This window comes from Camelus bactrianus, chromosome 1, assembly GCF_048773025.1.
Source record: "Camelus bactrianus isolate YW-2024 breed Bactrian camel chromosome 1, ASM4877302v1, whole genome shotgun sequence".
NCBI lineage: Eukaryota > Metazoa > Chordata > Mammalia > Artiodactyla > Camelidae > Camelus > Camelus bactrianus.
Genome location: NC_133539.1, coordinates 113,953,079 through 113,978,560, shown reverse-complemented (window position 1 = coordinate 113,978,560; position 25,482 = coordinate 113,953,079). Strand labels below are relative to the sequence as shown.

Sequence of the window (25,482 nt, the reverse complement as noted above, 5' to 3'; positions counted from 1 at the left end):
GCGTCCCGAGGAGGCGCCGGGGTCGGGTGTGGGTGGGGAGGAGCAGGGCTTCCCGGGGTCCCCCGTGGGCCCCTTGCGCCCCCCCGGAGGTGTGCAGGGGGAGGGGAGCGCGGGTGGGTGGGACCGGGCCGGGTGGGGGAGGGGAAGAGGGAGGGAGGGGGGAGGAGGAGGAGTGTGTGTGCGAGCGTGTGTGGCTGGGGGAAGCCATTGCCTGTTTAATAGTTGCTGTTGCTGCACTTCCGCTTCTCTCCCAGCGAGAGAGAGACACGAGTGGCCAGGCCCAGCCGCAGCCGCAGCAGCAGCCGCCGCGGCGGCACGGAGCAGCCAGACACAAAGAGAGGTACGGGGATCCCCCTGCCGCCCGCCGCCCCCCGGCCGCGCCGCCGGGCCTCGGGGACACCCCTCGCCGTCTCCCCCGACCCGCTCCGCCCGGGCCGCCGGGCACGGGGCCGGGGGAGCGGAGAGGGGCCGGGGAGCCCCGGGGGTCCGGGCCCGCCCGCGGGGGATGGGCCCGGGACCCCGGGCCGCGTGGGGTGCGGGGGCCGCCGGCGTCGGGGGTGGAGGGGGGCACTGGGGCTCGAACTGTCAGCGCTGCCCTGGGAGCCCCCCACTGGCCGCCCAGGGGGCCGGGAGCGGGGGAGGGGAGGCGGGGGAGCCCCGTTTTCCCCCGGGGCGGGGGCCCGCGGGGATTAACCCCTCCAGGGCGGACAAGCTCATTGTTATTCCTTCGCCAAGGAGGCCGAGTCCCCGCGCACCCCCACCCCCACCGGGGGTGCCGATCGGGCGTGTGCTCGGGACCCCCGCCCCTACCGCGCAGCCCCGAGCCGGACGGCCGGGGGGCGGGCGGCGCGGAGGGGCGTCGGGGCGCGGCGGGGGCCTTGGGCCTCGTCGCCCCGGCCCCCCCCCCCCCCGCCGGCCTCTCCCTTCCCCCACTCGGGCACCCGCTCCCCGCCTCCGTCCCCCCGTTTCGGCTTCCTCTCTTACTCCTCTCCTTCCTCCTCTCCTCCCGACCTCGCCAAACTCTGCTCCTGGCCCCCCGCCTCCCCGCGACCCCCGGAAAGCGGACGAAAACAGCCAGAGGCCGGCCGACCGCCCGGACCTTCCCTGCTTGCCCCGGCCGGGCTCCCAGTGCCCCCGCCCGCCCGCTCCCCTCCCTGCCCCGAGGGGAGCCCCGGGGGGGGGCGAGGGAGGGGCTGCTAGCTGCGCTCCCGACCGTTTTCCCACTGCGTCCCCCACTTAGGGCAAAAAATAAACAAACAAGCCGCGTCCGATTTGCGAGAGCCGAGATGGGCCTGAAGACTTTGAAAAGCGAGTGGAGGGCGGTGGGCGGCCGGGTGTACCCCGGGCCAAAGCCCTCCTGACAGCACCCGAGTTCCTTATTTACACTGGCCGCATGGTTTGTGTGTTTCTGTTTTGTTTCCCTCCCCCTGCAGGGGCAGTTTGCGGGGTGGGGTGGGGGGTTCGCTATGTCGGATGACGATTCGAGGGCCAGCACCAGCTCCTCCTCATCGTCGTCCTCCAACCAGCAAACCGAGAAAGAAACAAACACCCCCAAGAAGAAGGAGAGTAAAGTCAGCATGAGCAAAAACTCCAAACTCCTCTCCACCAGCGCCAAGAGGTACCGTAACCCCCCACCCCCAGCAGGCTTCCTATTTCCCGGACTGCCTCTTGCTGCCTTCGGTCTGCCTCCAACGAGGGCAGTTTAAAACGTTCCTCACTGTTCATGTGTTCTTAAAAAGGAAAAATAGGGCCTTGGAGGCCTTAATTATTTTTCTCTATTGCTTCTGTCTTTTTCGTTTAATCCTTGTCCACATGTAGCGTTGTGGCTTGCCTTTCCCTTCTCTTGCTGAAGTTTGTAAGAATCCTCATTACTATTATTAGTGACCCCCAAATCTGATTTCAAATTACTTATCCTGTTAATCACTAATCTGTGACCCTCCCCAAGGCTGTCATCCCACCTAATTACTAATACCTGTCCAGACAACTCTATCACAATGAATTCTTCTCACTTCCTCCTCACCTGTTGCACATATGATCTGTTTTGAATAGAGCTTTCTCCACAAATTGCATAAGGAATAAATAACTCATATTAGAGTGAAAAATTTAATAGGTGGAGATAGGTGTTTTCGGATGGAATTTTGAGAGATTTTTCTGACTTGGAGAGTTTAGGCTAGTTGAATGAATAATGATGTAAAGTGGTTATTCTAGGCTAAGAGATTTTGGAGATTCTTTTTTGTTCTCTTTGAGAACTTAAATTTACCAAATTTCAGGGAAACTCCAATTTTTTCATGCTATTTCGTCTCATGCTGTAAATGTTTTTATTCAAGTTGAATTCAAGCAGTGGCTTTTTCTTTTCTCTCTTCCTGTCATGTGTCGAGAAGAAGGTACTTTTTACCTACATCATCCTTCAGTAATATCGTCTGATCCCCATGACCCTTAAAGTGATCTATGGCAGATTCGTGGGAACCCCACAAACCCTTTCATAAATCCTGTTGTCAGACGTTCAGTCATTAAACTTTAAAGTGGCAAACCAGAAAGGTAGGAAGGATTACAAATGGTAGGTTAGAGTTATCTTAACAGCATGTAAAATAAAATGGAACATGAGGCTTTAGATCTTTCCACTGAGAAATGAGCCCAAACTCAGCTTGAACGTTCTCCCTGGCCTGAAATTTGGAAGGCTGGTTAAGTGCTTTGGGGATCTAACCATAGGAGGTTGAAGGAATGACTAGCTTGTTTTAAACAGCGTAGAGGTGCAGAGTTAAGAGGCAAGATGCCTTGGCAAGATTGTTCTCATTTTCAGAAGGTTAGGCTGATTGCATCTCATCTTCCCAGGACTCCTAACTGACCCTCCTTGGTTAGCCCTGTGCTGGTTCTCCCAGAGCCTGGCAGGTACCCTGCTCAGTTTGATGGGGCCTTCCCTAATCTCCCCTCTTCTCTTCCCAGCCTCTGGGCTCCCTGATCCCTCCTAGGGCAGCTTTTGGCCTGACCTAAGGCAGAATATTTGCTTGAGGTCATTAGTATTTTTATATTTTGCTGGATATCCCTGGTGTATATGAATATATTTGAGGATAAAGGTATGGGTGTCAAATATAAAATAGTCTGCTTTGTGTCAGCAAATTACAGAGGGGGGTTTTTCATTAGACACAATTTGTCCATTTATGCTGAGGAGGTTAAAAACTCATTTGGAAATGCTTGGGAAAACTCATTTGGAAATGCTTGGGAAAGGTGTAAAAAAAAAAAATGAAAGGTGGGAAGCTACCCGCAGTAATTTTACTTACAGGGTTATTTAGGTCCCTGAGTATCTTGCTGAAAGAATGGCTGTTAGTATAAAGCAAGGCTACGGTTAACAGTAAAGATGAAAAATAGGAGAGGGATAGTGGGAAAGAGTAAGGGTAAAAGTGATGTTAGTGGGACCCTATAAATGCTGTTCTGGGAAATATATTGATTTGGAAGGTAGGTGTTGCCCATAGAATTGGAAAAGGCGTATGTACCAGGAGATAGAATGAAAAAGAAGCCTGAATTGGCAGACAGGTTACTTAACTGCATATTGGAAAGTAGTTTCTAGTACACGGGTAAAGGAGAGACGCCATTGAGGGTGGTCTAGGCAAGAATTACTGTGGAGCGTATGTATGAGTTACTCTTACAAACTTTTGACCAGTACTGTCGAAACAGTGCAGATGTTTGTTACAGAGATGAAGTGGATAAAGCTGTCTGGTATTGCACTTTCCAGGTATTAAAGAAGAGACTACTTTTTCAGTGAATATTTTATAGGAGAGGTTGGATTGGCAAGAAGTGAAGTGAAGATGTATTTTTATACCAGTTGTGCACAGGGGAGGATATTTTTGCCCACTTACCTAGGTCCTAACAGATACAGTCATTCTCGTAGATGCAGGTTAAGAGTCAGGAAACCAGGGTTCCAGACTTTTAGCCTAACACAACAGTGAGTCAGACAGTGTCTCAGAACTGAAGGGTTTATTGATAGCAATAGAATTGAGCAGGACACAGATAAGTAGATGTCAGAGATTGTAAAAACCCCTTTCTAAAGTTGACCAGATTTGTAGGGGACAGGAAGTGTCCTCCAGTAGGAAAGTTTAAAGAACTTCGCTAATCACCACCCCAATCATAAGTAAATTTCTCTTTACTTATATATAGAAAAGTTGCATCCAGGCAGCCTGTCTTCCTATCCTCAGAAAACGTTTGGAAAGAGAAAAGCATCCATCGTGGTTGCTTTTAGAGTGTGTGTGTGTGTTAGCGTGTGTTAGTTTTTTACTACTGTGCTGCCTCGGTGAGCTTTTTAAGTTGTAACATAGCCCTTTAGGGCTTTATATGACAGGAGCAGGAAAGGTTAGAGAAACAGAAAGACACCGTTCAGAAGGTGGAAGAGGCTTAAAGGCCTCAAACTTTGTCGTATTAATTGATGCTCCAAGCGCCTAGGTAAGCTGGAGACAAAGGCCAGGGCCTGGTGTGAACTGCCTGGTGGCGTCGGCCTAGGCGTGGGGGATGGGCCCTTTGTGAAGTCGCGGGCTGGTGCGGAGATAGGACACCGGGGGGGGCGGTGTCCCGGGCCCTGTGCCAGTGTGGGGTGCAGAAGTGAGAGGGGGTCCGGGCGAGAGCAGGTCCGGGCAGGTGGGCCGGGAGTCCGAGCGGGCCAAGCGGGCGGCCGGTGCACCTGTGCGGGCCGCGGGCCGGGGTGTCCCGGCGCGGCGGCGGAGAGTCGGGGGCCGCGACTTAGCCCGCAACTTCGCCCGGGGCCCGTGTGTGCGCGGGGTGGGGGCGGGGCGCGGCGGCGGCGGGGGCGGCTCACCTGGGGGGTCACCGTGCGGCCTGCACCCCCCCAACCCCGACGGCGGCGGGTCAGTCAGCGCCCGCGGGGCCTCGCGGGGAGCGGCCATGTTGGCTTCGTCCCCGGGGACGCGGGCGGCCTTGGGGGGCGCTCTGCTGGGGATGGGGGGCTCCCGAGGGGTGGGGCTGCCTGGCGGGGCGCTCTGCCGGGGGTGGGGGGACCCGAGATGTGGGGCGGCCTGCGAGGCGGGCGCGTCCTCCCGATCCCCTGCCGCGGGTCTCTGATTCCTCCGTGCAGGGCTGGCGGGACTGTGGCCCCGCACATTCTAATACAATTCTGCAAACTAGTGAGGAGCTTCAGAATGATTTTCTAAATGGAAAACTCCGAGAAATAGCGCTGCCTTAGTGTGCGAGGCGAGGTTCGAACCAGGCCTGCTGGAGGGTGCCGAAGACCACGGCTGGAACTCCCTGCCTGGGTGGGCAGGTTCTTTCCTCCACGTGGACTGCAGCCCTCGGGTGCGGGTCCTCTTCCCCGGAGAGGCGGTCGCGGCCGGCGGGGTGGGTTTGATGGCCTTGCAGGTGGAGGCCACCCACGCCTAAATGTCCTTCTCTCTGTCTTCAGGATTCAGAAGGAACTGGCAGACATCACTTTAGACCCTCCACCTAACTGCAGGTGAGCTCCCTTTCCATTTTCTTCTTGTTAAATTTTTATCTATTTTTTTCTTTTATTATTATAAAGTTTTGCTTTTGTTCTTTGGTTAATGTTTGTTTGGGTGCCAGCATCAGTTAACGACTGAAATTTAGTAACCTCAGTATAATATTTTGATGAGCCGCTGACCATTTCAGTACTGTGTTGAAGAGAAGTAATGGATTTATTTGGAGTGGACGCTTTTATATATATGAAACAGAACTGTCAGATGTATTCAAAGATATTTGCTTGCCTAGTCTTGGATCTTTGACAGGTCATAAGATGCTTAGGTAGGTTTTAGTTTAGAAAATCGCTTTGCTATCTTAATCTGTTATTCAAGTGCTTTACTAAGTTAATAGAGCATAAAGTTAAATCAAACACTGGATCCTCAAACTTATTACATATAAATTTTGTGTTGGATTTTGGGCATACCAATTCAGAAAATAATTTGTGACTTTGATAAAAAGATTTTGCTTTATTTTATAGATTTAAACTTTTCCATAGGGATGCTTTTCCTTGAAACTGCTTTACTTGGTCTGTATACGTACGTGTCTCAGTTTGAAAACAATTTGATACCAGCCTTTGAAGGGTTTGTTGGTGACTTGATTTTATTTAGACTAGCCATTTGGCTACTCTTGAGTCAAGGTGGAAGACTTAGTTTTACTGAATCAACAGTGAAGTGAGGAAGGACTTATTATATATTACAATAGAGCCATTTGAGAGCGATTAATAGTTGAATTCTATTATTCCCATAGTTTAAAAGTTAAGTATAACAGTTAACCTAATTCTTAGTTCTGAGGACTGGCATTGGAATGGGATGTGAGAGTTCAGAAGTGTACTAAACAGATAGGTAGAGGTAGCTGTTCCTGGCGAGGAAATAATTCAGATGGCTATACACAGAATTTAAAATGAGCATGTGGAAGTAAATATTCAGGTTGAAAAGCTAAGTGAAGTATTTTACTTATTAACACTGAACTTTCTAAACTGGTTAGTGGATTAAATGGAAACTTTAATATTGCCATTTCGGTAGCATGTGCTTAAATTAATATTGGTCTGGTGTAGGGTGTTCTTTGGTAAAATTTTGTCTTGTTTTGTCAGCAAAGTAAGTCATTTTGAGTTTAAAATGCTCTTAAACTATCATTCTGGAGGATTTCTCTCAGGGCGTTAAGAATCTTTTCAGACTATTGTTCTAAACAGTGGAGAAATGGATAAGACTTAGGGTGGTGATGTTTTTCTTTTTTCTTTTGGTAGAACCGCTGTTCAGGGGGAAACCTGTAGCTTCCCTTGGTTGGTTGTGTTGAATGCATGGGCGTTCCCCGTGGTGGATCCGTGCTAGGTTGTTACCACCTGTTTGGTATCATGCCTCTTCTGTGTGTGTCTCCTGTGAGTTCAGACAGCTCTAGCGAATCAAATTACAAAGTTTTTAAAGCCTGGTTTCAGAACTAGTAACATTTATCAAAGCATAAATGGCTTTCTTATGAATAACTAGTCAAATTTAAACTTGTAAACAATTTAAAGGTTTTCATGGGATTAATCACTTTTTAAAAATCAAAGAAGTACACTTTAGTTTCGTACCATTTTAGTTGAAAGTGAGGGATTTGTGCTACTGACCGTGTAGAGCTGCTTATCCTTGGAAAACCCTCCTAATTACCCCTTCGAGGTGAAACCTTTGAGTCTGACTTGGGGGTCAGGGGAAGCACCAAACCTGGTGGATACTAACTGGTGTTTGGTGGTTGGTGGCGAACCGTCAGCATACTGAAACATTTTGAAAAAAATCTCTTCCATTTCAGAGAAAACACTAGGCATTCTTATTCTACAGGAGAAATGTGTGTTACGTTGACTTTTAAAAATAAAAACTGCCTCATTTTCTGAAAACATTTTGCAGTAGGGCTGATTAGGTAATAAAAACTACATTTCCTACTTCTGGTTGGCTTACTAGTGGTATTGACAGAATGTTTTACAGTAACCCCGATATTCAGCTGACTTAAGTGAATTTGGTTTCATGGTTTGTGTTGGTACCTTATGTGATTGGCTTATTTAATATTTTAATGTACATTATTATTTGAGATGGAAATGGATAATTAGTTTGGGGAAACTTTTTGACATGAGCTTCCAATTAAAATGTTTGAATTAAATGATGTATTGAATGTATGCATGTTTATTTTTTATAATTTTTAAAAATGTTACTCAGCACGGGAGCTTGATAGCTTGGTTCTTATCAAGTTGTAATTTCATCATCCATGAATTATATTTTGAATGCGTTAAATAATTGGCTTTCAATTAATATATCTTAGATATTAATCTTTTGTAGGACTGCCTTCAGTCAGTATTCAGTGTATGGTTTTAAATTTAAATACATTAGTACATAGCAGTTGGCATGTAGCAGCTTGTCAATAAACCATTGATTATTGCAAATCAGTGGAAGAATTGCTTCTCTTGAAGGTGCACTGCTTGTGTTCAGTAATTTTAGCACTTTACTTGGCAAAAGTATTTGAGAAGTTATTGAACTTCAAAACTTGTGTGAAATGCAATTGCTAATAAAGTTATAATGTATAAACACATCAAGTTAAATCCTTAATATTCTGTATTATGTTTAGTAGATTTTTTTTTTACTTGGTCTGTATACGTACGTGTCTCAGTTTGAAAACAATTTGATACCAGCCTTTGAAGGGTTTGTTGGTGACTTGATTTTATTTAGACTAGCCATTTGGCTACTCTTGAGTCAAGGTGGAAGACTTAGTTTTACTGAATCAACAGTGAAGTGAGGAAGGACTTATTATATATTACAATAGAGCCATTTGAGAGCGATTAATAGCAGAGTATTTTGAGTGAATTTTAAAAATTGCTTTATATTGCCATTTAAATCAAATTCCTTGGTATCTCTGAATTGTTTGGTTATATGTATGTATACAGATGAAATAATTTCCCAACTCACGTACCAGGCCTTTGGTTAGGCTTTTTTCCTTGTGTTTCGGCTCTTACTCGTTTAGGAAAAAATGCTGTCTTAACTACTGTAATGATTTCCTAAAGCACTGAATTGTAAAATTATGCCTTTTAGATAGCTGGTGACCGCTGGGCCACTGGAGTCAGTTTCGTGGTGATTATTTATAGCCCGGGCTTCAAGCTCTGCTAAATTGACGAGTTATAGCTGTGTAACTAACCTGTAGCCATAAATGTCTGTAGGCAGAATGTCTGCACATAATAAATGACAAATTTTGTCCAAGTCCTTTAAACTCCAGATTTCGCTTAATAGATATACTGGAATTATGAGTAAATACTCATTTAGTGCCTTGAAAGCTAAAAATTAAGGTTGAGGGGAGGGTGCTATTTTAGGACGAAATGTCTTTGAGTTGTCACTAAACTAAATGGTGGAGGATAATAAAAGTAAAATTTTCTTTTATATGATTTGATTAGATTTTGACCATTATTTTCCTGTTTCCTAAATATGTAAACCCAACTAAGTCACTGCTTTGTTGTTTTTCTGGGAGAACTATTAAGTAATCAGATACAGTTGGTTTTAAAGTTTTACAGCTAAATCTCACTTTTTTGAAGATGATTTAAAGGCCACAGTGAAGAGCCTTAAAAATAAATGTAACACGGTTGTCTTAAGAAGTTTGCTCAACCTTCTTTTCCTGATTACTAATAGGGCGGAATGCCCCACTTGCTTACCTCAGTGTTGTAAAGTTGAAATGAGTTTGGAGTTTTCTGTGTGTGCTAACTGGTAATGTTAGAGCTGCGCATTTAGCTCATTTTAATAGCTCATCTTTTTTTTTTTTTAATAACATTGCTTTTTATTGCTTGTGTTTTAAATATAACTTTAGGCCATTACACAATTATAAGAATGTATGTTTTTGAAAAGTTGAAATGCAGAAGTCATGGAGTCAAGAGTGAGAGGTCTGAGGGGGAGGATATATAGCTCAAGTGGTAGCGCACATGCTTAGCATGCACGAGGTCTCCTGGGTTCAGTCCCCAGCCCCTCCTCTGAAAATAAATAAATACATAAATAAATAAACCTAATTACCTCCCGCCTCCAAAAAACAGTGAGAGATCCCCCTCATGACCTCTTCTGATCCTGCCCCTTGCACAGAGATGCTCCAAGTTAGCACAGATTGTTTCTGTGAATTTGCATTGTTACATCTTGTGGTTTTATGAAACTTCCTGGCATTGGTGGTAGTAATAATGAGATGTCAGTTTAGAAATTAATGGCTGCTAACCTTGGACTGAAAAGAGATCCTTTCCTTACAACAGTTAAGGCTTGTATATCCCGTCCACGTTTACCATGTTTTAAATTCTTGTTTGGGTATAAAAAAAATGGGTTCAGCAGAAGTCATCCTTTCCAAAATCCTCTATCATCTTACCTGCTGAGAAATATCCTTCCTTTTATATGCCTCTTGTTCATCTGATGTTACTAAATGCATTAAGGATATAAATTGTGACTTCAACATCTGAATGATGTTTAGTCTCAACATAATTTTCATTTGGAAAGTACTACTCCAGTGTGCTTCCCTTTATGTGCAAAGGTCGTGTGGAAAAATAGTGAGCACTGGGAGACCAGAGTGTCAACACAAAGTAGCCCAAACCAGGATCAAGTGCCTGGAAATTAGATCAGCACTTGGGGCCCGAATGGGTGGGAGGGAAGGAAATCTATCCAGAAGGGAATTGTGTCCTAAATGAGTAGGAAGTCTTGTGCTCTTATGCTTACCAAAGGACTACGTATGTGGACAGCCTAACTGTGCTGCTGTCGTTTCTCATAAAGTTAAAAAGAATGACCCAGCACTTCTGCCCCTAGTCCCAGAAGGATTGAAAACAGGGAGTCAAACAAATATTGAGGCAGTGTTCATAGCTGCTCATAATAGCCCAAAAGTGGAAACAAGCAAGTGTCCATCAACGGATGAGTGGATAAACATACCGTGGTGTATACATACCATGGAAAAGGAATGAAGTTCTTCTACTTGCTACACCATGAATGAACTTGAAAATACCACACTAAGGAAAGTAAGCTAGACACAAAAGGACAAATATTGTATGATTCCATTTAAATGAAATGTCTAGAATAGGCAAATTCACAGAGACAGGAAGATCAGAGTTTTCCAGGGACTGAGGGAAGGAAGGACGGGTAGTTATTTCCTACTGGGTATAGAGTTTGTTTGGGGTGATGAACATTTTGCAGACAGATAGTGGTGATGGTTGCACAACGTTGTCAGTGTGATTAATGGCATTGAATTTTACACTTAAAATGATTAAAAATGGCAAATTTTACAGTATATATTTTATCACACAAAAAAGGTAAAAAAATAAAAATAAGAATATACCATTGTTAAAATGTATTTTGAGGTAAAATTGCTTACAGTTTTTACCAAGCAACGCTTCAATTTTTAGGGATTCATGTAAAGGATACTAATGTTAGATGCCTGTCACAAGCTGTGAGGGAGCCTGTTACACATAAAAAGTCACTGTCTTCAAGGAGTTCATTGCCTAGTAAGCGTGGTAAGAAATGCACATACGGATTTTGAATAGTACCTTGGAAACATGAATATTATTTGGGAAGGAATAAATGCGTCTAACGTGTTCAGAGGGGTGAGCTATTGGTTTGACCTGGGTGTGAGTGTTTGTGGCTGGAGCGCTTAGTGATCTGGGAAGGCTTCTTGGAGGAAGTGAGAAGTGGGGTGTGGAGGCGTAAGGACAGCTGGAGTAGAGGAAGCAGTGTGAGCACAGACACAGCAGAGGAAAGGCAGAGAGGGCCCTGGTGGGCAAGAGTGAATACGCCTGTGGCCAGAGAGCGAGAAAGTGGGAGAAAGAACAGATCACACTTGTGCTCCTCAGTGTCAGGTGAGGCTTTGAAATGTGGTTTACGGATGCTGGGGAGTCACTGAAACCTTTCTGAGCTGGAAGTGCAATCCAGGTAGAGCTGAATGTCTGGGTAGAGACAAGGTGTAGGGGTGGAGGGGAGCTCTTTGGGAACCGGGAGACTTTCAGGCTGCTGCAGCAGTCCAGGTGGGAGCCACGTGGCCTTCCTGGCTGGGGACAGGTGGTTGGCCATCAAAGTGGAGAGGAGAGAGAAGTGGAAAGCAGTGGAATCCAGAGAACTTCATTGGCCATGGATTTAGATATGGAGGACTTGAAGGGGTCAGAGCCTCTTCGGGTGTTGGGGAGGATGGTGGTGCCATTAACAGAAGTAGACACGGTAGGAGGATGAACTGGCTTAAAGGAGGTGATGAGGTCAGATCCTGCTCCCCAGTTTAGTTACTTGCTTTGTTGACCATGTAACACACAGCCTAGCATATTGCTGCCACTTAGTAGGCCCTCAGTAAATATTTGCATTTCGATTGTGTATTTAAGCTTCTTATTAATCAGCCATTGAACTCTCAAATCTGTCTAGCCTACTTTTAGATTAGATGAATTAAATAGGTTATAAACTACCTAAAAGGCAGGGACCATGATTTCTGTCTTTGATTACAATCCTGCATGATTTTCCCCCCAATTTTTTAAGTTTGAAAAATTCAAAACACAGAAGAGTTGAAAGAACATTAAGGGAACACCCATCTTTCCCCCTGATTCATCAGCTGTTAAGATTTCATCGTGTTTGCTCTGTCTCTCTTATCTCTATATACTTATTTTGCGGAACCATTTGAAAGTGAGCTGCAGGCATCATGACGCTCGTGTGTTTAGGTTTCCTTGCGGTGAGTCTGCGGTGGGCTGGCAAGTGCAGGGGCTGGCACTGGCCTGGGTGTGTACGTTAGATCTGAGGGTGGGTGATAAGTACACCCGATTGCCGAGGGGAAGAGGAGAATTGAGAACCGTGCTCTGAGGGATGCTATAAATGCAGGGTGGGAAAGCAAAGAGGACCTGGAGGAAAGAGAAGCAAAGCTTGGGGAGAGCTGCAGCCCTGGGAGGCGGGGGTTTCTGTGGGCCTTTGAGTGTACAGTTAAGAGTGTGCATTGTAGACTGAGAGGAAAGTAGTGAAAAGGCGAGAGAGGGAGATGTGATGCGTTTTGAACCTGCTTGTAGAGAAGGTGAGAGAATGGGCAACTGAGGTTGTGGGTGGAGAGCAGATATTTTGGAAGCCCGGTGGCCTGGGCTTGGCCTGGACTTGACGATAGTGGCCTTTTCTAGGGCACTGGAAGCATCTGTGGGCCTTGAGTAGCACTCCAGCTACTTGTGTAAAGAAGCAGCATCTGTTCTCTCAGGGTAGACTTTAAGTTCCTTGAGAGCAGGGACTATGTCTTTCCATCCCTACAGTGCCCAACAAAGAGTAGATAAACCATACATATTTGTTAAATTAATACACAAAACACAAAAACCTAATTCGGGTCTGATGGTTTAAGGGAATGTCCTCATTACCCTCTTCAGAAAATAATGGAAAGACCTGGGGAAATTGCTGTCGCATTTTGCAGCTGGCCATGGCTGGCCGTCTCTCTGAGTTGGCACCCAAGCGGTTCTGGCAATTTTCACCTTCCTGGAATCCCAGGAGCTCTGGGCTGCAGTGTGATACAAAAGACAGTGCTGCGGGCTCGACTGAGAAGATGTGTACGGAGAATATCAATACCTCCGATCCGCCTGTTTTGACTTTACAGGACTATTGTTTGCCAACAAATGCGCGTGGGTTTAGGGGTGCCGCGTAAATTGGGCTTCCCGGAGACGTTCCCCCATATCCCAGAGCTGTTCCAAGAGCTGGTTATGTTCGAGATGCTGGCGCCCGCCTGAGACATCTGACACATTCCCCATCAGCAGTGGAGTGAAACAGGGTTTCATAATAAGCCCATTCTTATTCCGCCTCTCTTATGCAGTCATGCTCTAAAGTGAAACAAAAGACCTAGTAACTAGTGTCAGAATATGCTTCTAATCCTCTGGGAAACTTCCTACTCTGCAGGCTAAGAAGCTCATCAGAGCTCCTTGCTTGAGAACTGTAATCCAGGAAGTGCTGTGTGCTAACGGCTCCTTTCTCGAAACATACGTGCATGTGATTGTGGATTGCTTTGTTGAGTCCACACCACAGGTCGTCGGTGAAAAAATTTGAGGAAGGCCAAAGTGGTGTCTCACCCAGGCAGGAAAGCGCTGCAAAGCCAACAGTTTTCATAGGCAGAGCATAACTGGGAGTTGTCACTGGGCTTTGCTACCTGGGGCAGCATAGGGTTTACTAATACTTTAATTAACAAAATAGTTAAAAGCTGATTTCTGTCTGCTTTCTAAAGAACCTGAATATGACAAAATGAAATTCCAGGCCAAAAGGAAGGGGCTGTATCATCCAGCTCGTACACAGCATTCAGCATTGCGTTCGTTGCAGGCGTCACGTCCGGCTTGACCGTGGTGACCTGTGTCAGTACTACACTTAAATTAGAGGATCTCCAGCATTCGCATGACGGCCGTTACGTGTAACATGTGGACGTTGGGGTTTCTGTTTAAACTGACTGATGGAAAATTGATATGGGATGGACCCAAATATGTTCTATAGAAAAAGACATGGAAGCACGTTTTCAAATAGCAATAGATAAAGCAGCTCAGAATGGCTTTGCTTAGAGAAAAGTTACAGAGTGGATACAGCTCAGAAAGTCAGAATTATAATCAGGAAGCAGTGCTGTACATGAGTGACAGTGGCGTGAGCCAATCAGATTTTATTCATTTAAGATGCAGGCAGGCCTCGTTTTGTTTCTCCAGATTGTGCTTCGAAGATAACACATTTTTTGTAACTTCAAGATTTGTGGCAACCCTGTCTTGTTAAGTGACAGCAATTTTAGCAATAAAGTGTCGTTTAAGGTGTGTCCGTGGCTTTTTTAGACATAGTGCTGTTGCACTCTGAGACTGCAGAATGGCGTAAACGTAACTTCCGCGTGCTCTGGGACACCAGTGTGTGTGACTCACTGTGTTGCTTTATGGCAGTGGTCTGGACCCGAACCTGCATTTTCTCCAAGGTGTGTCCTCTGTGTGCTGCGCTCTGTGGGTGACTGACACAGACCTGGCCTCGGGCTTATGCGGCTTGAGTTTTAGTAGGCAGTACAGACCGTATCCAAGTTAGAGGGTTAGTAAACTGTACAGTAGTAAACCGTAGGCTGGTAGGAGAAAAATTAACAGTGCAGTAATGGAGAATAATTGTGGGTGGCGGTTACTTGGAGAAGACTTAAAAAGACATTTAGGAAAAGACCTGAAAGATGAGAAGCAAGGAGATACACTTGTGAAAAGAGCACATCCTTGGGAAGAGCATCGCAGACAGAAGCACAGACACCGGCTGTGAGCTGGGGAGAGCCGCATGATACAGGAGCCTGTAGACCAGGGCAGAGTTTGGATTTTATTCTAAGAACAGTGGGAAGCCATTCAAGGTTTTGAAGCAAGGAAGTGACATTATTTCAGTAGTGATTTAAAAGTCTTTTCCTAGCCTCCTTGCTAGCTGGGAGGAAGGCACGAGTTGGCTTTATTCTGCGCAGCTGGTGATAGTAGCTAGGACTGAGGTGGTGGCACTGAAGGTGGGTTTAGAACACCTGGACATGTGGATGGATTGCATATGGCCGATGAGAGAGGACCAAGAATGGCTCCAGGTGTCTGTGGTTTTAGCCATTACGTAGATGATGGTGCTGTTTTATTGACAGGGAGAAGATTAGAATAAGGTTGTGTGTGTGTGTGTGTGTGTGTGTGTGTGTGTGTGGCAGGAAAGGGAAGTGTGTCTTTTGGATGTGTTAGGTATGAAGTAAATGCCAGTGAAGCATCCAAATGAAGGTGTCAGATAGAAGTTAGCTATAAGTAACTGGAGTTCAGAGGAATATTGTGAACGCAAGACACATAAAAGCTTGAGATACGTATAGGGGCTCTTGACTGTCTGGGGAATACCTCTAGCTTACCTAGAAAGAAAGGGTGTGGTGAGAAGGGGACTCAGGATGAAGACTTGGACATCTTTAATTAGAGTTTGTATAGTCTGAAGGAGAAGCCAGCAAAGGAGACTGCAAAAAAAGAAGGAAAATCACGAGAATATGGTGTCAGAAAGCAGTGAGTGGGAAGTGTTTTGAGATAGAGTGATCATCAATTTTGAAATATACTGTTGAGGTGGAAAAAGATGGAGACCAGCAAGTGACCACTGGAGTTTACAACTTAACCAAATTTGTTGTTAATATTCAAGACAGATCCAGTGAGGGGCTGATTGTCAAGAAGGAAAGGATTTTTTTATTTCTGTTACTGGAAGATTTCGTTGTGTTTATCGAGGGAAGTGATTCACTATTAACCAGATTTTTAATACTAATGTAGAATTTCTTGACATTGTGTATATTATTTCCCTTTGTGAGGGGTGTGTTCTGTCATTTTCAATGGATAGTCAAAGGAGTTGAGGAGGGTTCCTTTTCTCTCCCTTTACCAGAAAAAGTTAGCTTGTGCTTTACTAGATTCAAGTCCCTTGTGGTCTTTATGACTAACATTGTAGCATGGATACTGTATGTAAGTAGTGCAGGGTTCATATATTACAACTTGATGAATCCCTTTTGCTGGACTTAGTTTGAAAATACTAAGCAGTGGGTAAATTGGAAAATCAGTAAATTGCTGCTACCGTCCTTGAACTTTTTTTTTACATGCTTTGACTTGCATCCACATTTTGTGCTCTTCCCCCTTGTGAATACACTAGAATGAGTGGGTAGAAGTGTTTACTATTAACACAGCATGTTATTCATCATATTCAGTTTCTTTTCATTCTTTTAAGATTGGCTGTTGTGTTAATGTTTTACACTGAATGTACCTGGAACTCTTAAAGCATCATATAGGCATCATGTTTAATTAATTTGTTTCAGATTATCCCAGGTACTCTTGATAATTGAGATTGTCCCCTTTTCTGAGGTTGGCTCCCAAGACACATACTTGTAAATTACATGCAGTAAGCTAGGGGGCAATAAGACACCTAGAGTTACTGCTGAGTGTGGTTAACAGCTTCATATGAGAGTGTCCCAAGATGCAAGTGTTTATCTCAGTTCTTCCCATCAGAGCAGTGTGTTTACATAGCGGCTATGTAAAAAAATTCAGATGCCAGATTCCCATTCAGATTTAGAGGTATGGGGGCTTGGGGGAAGAGTTGCACAAACATCCTGAGGGATCTAGCTGGTGTCTTTTTATTCACATCCCAAAAGTTGTCAATCAAAGCGCTACATTTTTAGTCTCAAAAAAATGGTATATTTCATTGACATTAACTTTGTTTAAAAGTGGCTTCTTTGGGTTATGATTGGTATTTTTCACATTTTAAAACGATTAGAGATAATCTTCTAGTATTCCCTAGGAGTAGATAAGTAGTTGGAGGAGAAATTATTTATGATATCCCTTATTCAGATAACTTTGACAAATTTCTAAATTAAAATTAGCGATATAGGGAAATCATTTTTATCTGTATAATGTGAAGCTTCAGACTTGAATCCTGGCTCTGGGTCACTTGGTGAGATGCAGGCAGCTGGTAGATTGTGTCCTTTGGGTAAGTCAGTGACTCAGACTGCCTGGAAAAGTGACAGCAGAGTTCTGGGAGCATTGAGGGTAGAATTAAGAAATTTTCGGGATTAGGAGACATTCTGCTAGTTCAGAGTGCTGGAATCACAGAAGCATTAGGTGCTGCCAGAGGAAAGCAAATGGTAACGTGTGGAACCACAAGTGTTTTGGCTGCATGGAACTTTCCTCCCCAAATAGCTCAAGTTTCTCCTACCACCACTCATAACCCTTCCTCCTTTATAGAAATGCATCTCTGTTTTTTAAGGTAATTTATTGGAATTGGCTTTATAAAATTTTATTTCTTAGCAGACTTTGCTAGAACACATTTATCCTAAAGAAAAGGAGATTGTTGAATTGGTGTACATCAAAGACCCTAAAAGAAAACATTTGTTTTATAACAAGCACCCAGGAGGGTTTTTTAAAGATAAGTTTCCTCTACGCTAAGTAAATATTTCAACAAATGTATGTTAAGTGATTATAGTAATGTGTGAGCAGAGACTGGCAGTAAAATAGCAATACCATATATTACTTAATAGTATGTGATACTCCTCTGGCCTTGGTGCTTTTTCTGAGTAACCTTTTGTATGAAAGTCCTCAGAATGCATAGCTTCATTCTTCAGCTAGACTGGTAGCCCCCTAGAAAGTGTTTCTTCTTTGTAGCTTAGTATTCTGAGATGTTTTCACATCTAAAATGTATTTATTATGTAGTAAACATTGTCAAGTGATATAGGCCAGTCCTCATACAAACTATATGTCAAAGACACAATTAAAAAAAATTTTATTGAGTTATAGTCAGTTTACAATGTTGTATTAATTTCTGATGTAGAGCACAATTTTTCAGTCATACATGAACATACATACATTCATTGTCACATTTGTTTTCACCATGAGCTGCCACAAGATCTTGTATATATTTCCCTGTGCTATACAGTATAATCTTGTTTATCTATTCTATATATACCTATCAGTATCTACAGATTTTGAACTTCCAGTCTGTCCCCTCCCACCCCCCTTCTCCCAGCAATCACAAGTTTATATTCTATGTCTATGAGTCTGTTTCTGTTTTATATTTAAGTTCATTTGTTGTCTTCTTTTCTTTTTTGAGATTCCACATATGAGTGATATCATATGATATTTCTTCTTTCTCTTTCTGGCTTACTTCACTTAGAATGACATTCTCCAGGGACATCCATGTTGCTGCAAATGGCATTATGTTGTCATTTTTATGGCTGAATAGTATTCCATTGTATAAATATACCACAACTTCTTTATCCAGTCATCTGTTGTTGGACATTTAGGCTATGTCCATGACTTGGCTATTGTAAATAGTGTTGCTATGAATATTGGGGTGTTGGTATCTTTTTGAATTAGGGCTCCTTCTGGATATATGCCCAGGAGTGGGATGACTGGGTCATATGGTAAGTCTATTCCTAGTCTTTTGAGGAATCGCTGTACTGTTTTCCACAGTGGCTACACCAAACTGCATTCCCACCAGCAGTGTAGAAGGGTTCCCTTTTCTCCACACCCTCTCCAGCATTTACTATTTGTGGACTTTTGAATGATGGCCATTCTGACTGGTGTTAGGTGATACCTCATTGTAGTTTTGATTTGCATTTTTCTGATAATTAGTGATATTGAACATTTTTTCATGTGCCTGTTGATCATTCGTATGAAAGACACAATACTTGTTAGAACCAAAATTTGAAATTGGTTTCATTCTGTCTGGTCATATTGTTGAACCCTGTGTAGATGTAGGGTTTTCTACTACATTTTACTGTAACTGTTTACATCTAGGTATACTGGGAGGAAATTCTGTGTTGTAGTACCTGCAAGTTAAAACACATGACTGAAAAAAAACTGAACAGCTATTAAGATCTTGGAGTCCAAATTAATTGTTAGGATGGAAGTTTTTGTGGCTTGGAGGATTGGATGCTCCCGTCTCTGTTTCTGTGTCCTGTTTACTGTGAGGTGTGTATTGATGAGTGAATTTTCATCTGCTCTCTCCGCTCTTACGGCAGACAGCGGGTGCTGTTTGTCTTTTTCCCAGGCCGCTCTTGAAACCTTCCTACAGTTAGTGTTACAGTCCAACTCTCATTGCTTTCCCAAGATTTAAACTCCCCAGACTGGTAGTGAGCCTCTCCAGGGCAGTCATCTTCCAGTTCTGAAGCTTCTCTGATACCCGACAAGCCCCAAATCTAGGGCATGGTGTGAGGATGGTAACATTTACCGGTTGTCGTTTGGCCTGAAGGAGCATAAAAAGAAGTGCCATCTCGTTGTTTAATGGGCTAAGTCGAATCTCAGACACCTGGTGACAGTACTGCAGGCATAGTTGGCATTGACCTTTCTGGTTAAAATCTTTTGTCAGTTCACTGTTGCGTTTCTTTTGGTTTGTGTTTTTTTGTTTCTTTGAGGGGAGGTAATTCACTCTTGGGTTTCTGACTTTTTCATACCCTGGTTTGCTTCCTCCCCTCCCTGTCCCTTAAAGAAAGAAAAGTTAGCCAATTGGGTGAAGTTTTCTCAGAAATTTCTTCTGAACATACTCACTTGGGCCAGAAAACAGATAGTTTGTGACACTTGACTTTTCAAGGAAGAGAGATGATTGTGTGTATCCAGACTATATATATGAATTCCTGTTGGCCTGAACTTTTGAAGGTATGATTCATTCCCCAACAGGTGTTTACCAAGCCCACTAGATTAGTAATTACGTTCCTTGAATGAGGTTTTTTTTTAAATTGAAGTATAGTCGGTTTACAATGTTGTGTTAATTTCTGGTGCCCAGCATAGTGATTCAGTTATACATATATATAATTCCTTTTCATATTCTTTTTCATTATAGGCTATTACAAGATACTGAGTATAGTTGCCTGTGCTATACAGGACCTTGTTGTTTAGCTGTTTTAGGTATAGTAGTTAGTATCTGCAAATCCCAAACTCCCAATTTATCCCTTCCTCCTTCCCCCTCTGGTACCCATCATTTACATCATGAGAATTGTCTGTAATAGTAACAGACTTTTGTTTGTTCCAGTTAAATCTGACCACCAGCTTTGCAAGTGTATTGAGGCCTGGCATGGTTGTCAGTGACTCAGCTGGGGTGGGCCGGGCAGTCTCCTGCCTGCCCCACCTGCGCTCCCCGCCTGCTTGTTTTACTGTAATGCAGGCTGAGCAATACAGATCATTGACGACACTGCCAATACTCTGGTTTGTGCCCGCCCTGGCTTACTCCACTGTATGGCGCTTTGACTTAAGATGCAGCTGTAACCAGCTGCTCCTCACCACATTCAGTCGCTCATCTTAACATTTATTGGGCATTTCCTGGTGTGCCAGGTACGGAAGACAGAGCAGTGGACAAGCTCTCGTGGAACTGACATTCATGTGGAGGGAGGGACAGTTTTAAAAGTGCATAAAACAGTTCTCATCCCAAGAGAAAGATTTTTCTGTTTATTTTTGTATCTGAATGAGACGATGGATGGTCACTGAACTTACTTTGATAATCATTTCATGGTGTTTGTAAGTCAGATCATTATGCTGTACACCTTAAACTTATACCGTGCTGTATGTCAGTTATACTGCAATACAACTGGAAGGAAAAAATGTACAAAAGTAATTGCAGAAAACAATACTAGCAAATTAAAACGGGCTAATGGCATAGTGAGCGGCTGGGCAGGTTGGAGTATTGGTAGGTGCCATTTTAGAGAGATGGCCCTGAGTGACGACAAGGATCCAGCCACCAGAAGGGCATTTTTAGGCCAAAAGACACCAAATAGAAGGGTGGACATTATGAGCGAGGACTGAGTAGTAGGAGGTGAGGTAGGCAGGGCTCAGATTGTATTAACTTCAGAAAGCCATTGGAGAGTTTTAAGTAGAGGAGAGAGATACCACCATCCTTGGCCTATATTCACACAAAATTCCCAACTCATAAAAAGAGAGCTTATGGAGATACTCTTTGTAAATATCCTTTTTTTTGTTTTGGCCTTATGAACAGATTCACTGACATTTCTTTATATAGCATTTCTGTTATATCTGGATATAATATACATCTATCATACCTATTGTATCTAGATGTCTTATATCTGTTATATCTAGAAGTTTTATAAAAAATTAGACACGCTACCCCAAATTAGTGTCTGAACCTGTGAGGGGCAGTGTAGCTGTACTCAGCTTGCCCTGACGGGCCGGTCAAGTGAAGGATGCGGGCTCTGCAGTGCGCGTGCAGCGTTCAGAGCCCACGGCAGCAGCTGCTTCGTTGTCTCTGTAGTCTGCTTGCCTGGCTTCCAGCTCAGGTGCAGACAGCTGGACCCCACCGGTGTGGCGGCTTCAGGAGTCTGGCTTCTGCCTCTTCAAAGCAGGAACAGCAGATGAGAGCTTGGGGGGGCAGCCTGCTGGATTCCCTCCTAGGCCCCACGGGGTTAGCTGTGGTATCGAAGAGATTTATCTGCATGGTGTGAAGCCCCACATCTGTGTGACAGGACCGTGTAGAGTGCTCTCCAGTTTCCCTGATTTGGTAGGTGCTCTGTGGAGTAATGGTTTTGCCTACTGTTTAGTTATGACAACTGCAATAGTTGGACTAAAACTGGACATGTGGGCCAAACACTGGTGATAGGGCTAATAAACAGATTAGAGCAGGGATATGATATTCTCAGGCATGTGTCTGAAACTTTTAAGCCTCTGGTTTGGTTTGTTTTTTATGCTATAGAAATGACCTGTATGAACTGTAATTTTAGCATATCTTAATAAGTGATTACAGGAGGCTTAGAATTGCATTGGTAAGAAATTACATCATTTCTTAGAGAAGGGTACTTTTTTAACTGAAGGACTAGTTCTCATGACTTGTTCAGCTGAGCTAATAAGAAAGAGTTAAGAAAGAGGCCCTTAGGAAAATTTTTTTTGCCACCTACCATTATAGAAAAAGTTACACGTCATTCAAAATTCATACCTATCATTCAGAATTCTTAAGGGGACAAAATTTCAGTGGAAACATAGCATGGGTATTTGCTCAGAGGGAAACTACACCAATAATACAAAATAATCAGAAACCTTCAAGTAATTTATATTTAAATTTGAAGTGAATGTTGATAATTATATTGCAGAACGATATGAATGTGTCCAATGTTCTGAGTATTCTGGGTATTTTGTATTTTGTATACTTTATACAAAATGATGAAGGAGCAACGGGGAGGCTTGATTTGTGATATTCTGGGCAACTCTTTAGACTGACTATGCACATCTGTTTCTTTTTGCTTCGTATTCTGTGCTGTGGAGATTTTAAAAATAGAATAAAGTGTGGATAATAACTACTGCAGCTAAGACTTGAGTCAGTTTATGATTTATGATTGTTACCCTCATTTTGCAGATGAGGGGAGAGAAGCTTTCAAAGGGGTCCGCATCTTGCCCCGGGTAGCCTGGCTCTTGCCTGGGGAAGCTGGTGCTGAGGGTGCAGCCGGCAGCGTCTGTCTGCCCGGCCATCATGCCCTTCCAGAACTCTGAATTGTGGACCTCGCTTCACCTTACGGCCCGTTCAGTTTTTACTCAGCAAAACTGTGCTTAGATTTAGAAAGACAGGCTTATTTCACAACTTAGCTACTGGTATGTTTCATCAGGCTGGCATTTACCCCTCTGCACGGTCTCCAGCTTAGGCGTGATCATCATGGCATTCCTCTTGAAAACTGAGGGATGCCACTTGCCCTGAGAATTAAGTGCCCCCAGTTCCTTATGTGATACATAAATGCCTTACAGCCTGATTCCAGTTTTTCCCCGTGTTACTTCACTCCCCCTTTAACTTACTGTGTTCAGTCTGCTCCCCGGAACGTCCCTGTCCCGGTTCCCATCCTTAGAGCCCAGACAAAAGTGATTCACCCCACACAGCTCTGAGCTGAGTCCCGTGGCACCCTAACCCGTGCCTTTGCACAGCATTCAACACATGCAGTTACGGTCATTTGTATTTGTCACGCCAGCAGAATGAGTTGTTAAAAATCTGATTGTTTTATTTCTGTTTCTTGTGCCGAACACCAGGAGATGCCTAAAAACTTTGACTGATTACTAAAACAAATTACAGATTTGATTAGTAGTCGTTGTGTAAATGTTACCAGTGCATTTCTTTAGATGTTAACATCAGTCACTAAGAAATTATAGTCAAGTTGAAGTGATTAAACCACAAAGTCAGTTTTGATCTTTCATTGGTAAAAACAAAACTATTTCTGCTACTTTATGCAAATGTAATATTTATCCTTAAGATTTTAAATATAGGTTTAATTTTTAAAAAATAAACAATATACCTAGTGATTTAAAATTTAGATCCGTTTTACAGTAAGAAAATGGGATCGTTATTTGGATATTTACCAATGCCAGTTGAAGTATTTGCTAGTAAAGGCACTTGAAGTTGTTGCGTTATAGATAGAATAAGTTACTTCTGCGATAAAATGTCAGAGTAACAGCCATCATCAGAAAAAAAGATTTGAGAATTTTTGTTTGGCTAAAATTATAAGCTGCGCAGTTATGTGTGCCTCTGTGTGTGCACAGCACTGAATTAGACTGTGGAGACACGAAAGCGATAGACACTCTCAACATAAAATGACATAAAACAGGCAGTGAACAAGATACTGTATATTAAGTTTCTTTAGTGACCCTAAGGTATCTGTGTTTGATTTTTTTTAATCATAATTCCTTTTCTTCTGAAGTGTGTCATGTGACTGCAGGGATTCCCAGACCCCCGAGGAAGAGAGGAAAGCTTGCCTGTAGCTGGGGCTTACCTTCAGTGCTAGGGGAGCAGTTGCTGGGGGCTGGGGAGGAGGGGACGAAAGCCCTCCATGATTCTGCTGTGCCTGGGGGGCAGTCCCTCCCTCTTTTCTTCTTGGGGGGGTGGGGGAAGGAAGTACTGCAGTGGAAGTTGTATAGATTGAGGGAGAAGGGAAGGTAGAGGCCTTTGAAGGATGTGAGCTGAGAAGGGAAAGGGGTCTAGAGGAGAGAGGACATATCTCTCCTGAGGTTAGAAGTGGGGTCTTGCTTGTTTTTCCCCACAGACTACATTTACATCCCCTCATTTGCTCTTTTGTACAAAAAAGATACATCTGAAAGAAGCAGGAAAAAAAGCAAAGGAGGAACCATGGACTGATTGGCTCTGCTGGACCTGTGTTCCTAGAAAGAGGAGCCCCAGAGTTTGCCCTTATTTCAGAATTTCTAGAGAAGCCCTGGCGTTGTAAGAATATGGCCACGCTACATGCTTCTCGCTTCCCTTCTCCTTACTACCTCGATAGCTACACACCAGGAGTTTTGGCTCTAGAATAATTTAAAAGACATTTTTGCCAAGAAAACATCTTTGGAAAAAATCATGTATGTATGATTTGTTTTAAACTGCTTCCTGGCCCTCAGAACTCTGTTTTCCTTCCTTCCTTTCTTCTTTTTTTTTTCAATTTATTATTTTTTAATGGAAGCACTGGGGATTGAACCCAGGACCTCCTGCATGCTAGGCACGTGCTCTGCCTCTGAGCTATACCCACCCTCCTTCCTTTCTTCTAATTGACGTATATAGCACTGTATTAATTTAAGGTGGGCAACATAATGATTGGATAATTGTGTACATTGTGAAACGATCACCACAGTAAGTCGAGTTAGCACTTGTCACAACACATAGTTACAGAATTTTTTTCTTATAATGAGAACTATTAGCAACTTTCCTCTCTTAGAAACTTTCAGTATACAGTACAGTGCTGTCAGCCTCCGGCTGTATATTACATCCCTATGACTATTTTATTATTGAAAGTTTGTGCTTTTTGACCACCTTAACCCATTTCTCCCCCACCCCCAACCCCGCTGCTGGTAATCACCAGTCTGTTTTCTGTATCTATAAGCTTGGTTGTTTTTGGATACTTCGTGTTTATTAGTTTATTTTGTTTTATGATTCCATGCACAGTGAGATCATATGGTATCTTTCTCTGACTTATTTCACTAAGCGTAATGCCCTCAAGGTCCATCTGCATTGTTGCAACTAGGAGTAGTTTTTGAACTCTTGGAGGAAGAGCAGTGTGACTAACGTTGGGGTGGGGGCAGGTTTGGGGTCTTGGTTGTGCAATGCCTGGTGCTGTGGATTACCCAGCACTGCTCTTCTCGCTCCTTTACTGCTCTGCATTCACTGAGATGTGGAAGCTGCCCCTGCCTGGGGGTGGTGCTCCACTGCCCTGCGTTTCCCCCCACCACCCAGTGCTGCAGGGAATACGTGGAGCCAGGTGACTGACTGGTCACAGCTGGCGCATTGGCTCCCCCACGGGGTTGTGATAATGGGACTACAAAAGCAGTAACTCCTATTAGGCAGTTACTATTGGGAGAGCTTTAAAGTATAGCAGCTCATTTAAAATTTAAACCATCCCTATTGGTAGGTACTGTTATCCCCATTTTACAGGTGGTGAAATCAAGGCACGGGCTCTGTATAGCTGGTGAGTGGAAGAGCCCAGGCAGTCTGGTTCCAGGGCCCATGTTCTCAACCACACCACTTTGGGGAGAGTAAGGGAGTTGAGTCTGATACCACTTTTGCTGTTAGTTAAGACTCTCTATGTTGCAAGCAACAAAAGTCCAGTTCT

General features: G+C 43.8%; 1 protein-coding gene across 1 annotated transcript in view; it reads left to right on the top strand.

Annotated features, from left to right (window-relative positions):
- The first annotated feature begins 209 nt into the window (after positions 1-209).
- Positions 210-25,482, top strand: part of UBE2E1 (ubiquitin conjugating enzyme E2 E1) — a 68,184-nt gene continuing 42,911 nt past the window's right edge. Inside the window, exons 1-3 of the mRNA XM_074371645.1 lie at positions 210-340; positions 1,434-1,618; positions 5,405-5,455. Of these exons, the coding sequence (XP_074227746.1) occupies positions 1,467-1,618; positions 5,405-5,455 (203 nt within the window). The 5' untranslated portion in view covers positions 210-340; positions 1,434-1,466. The remainder of the gene's footprint in view (positions 341-1,433; positions 1,619-5,404; positions 5,456-25,482) is intronic.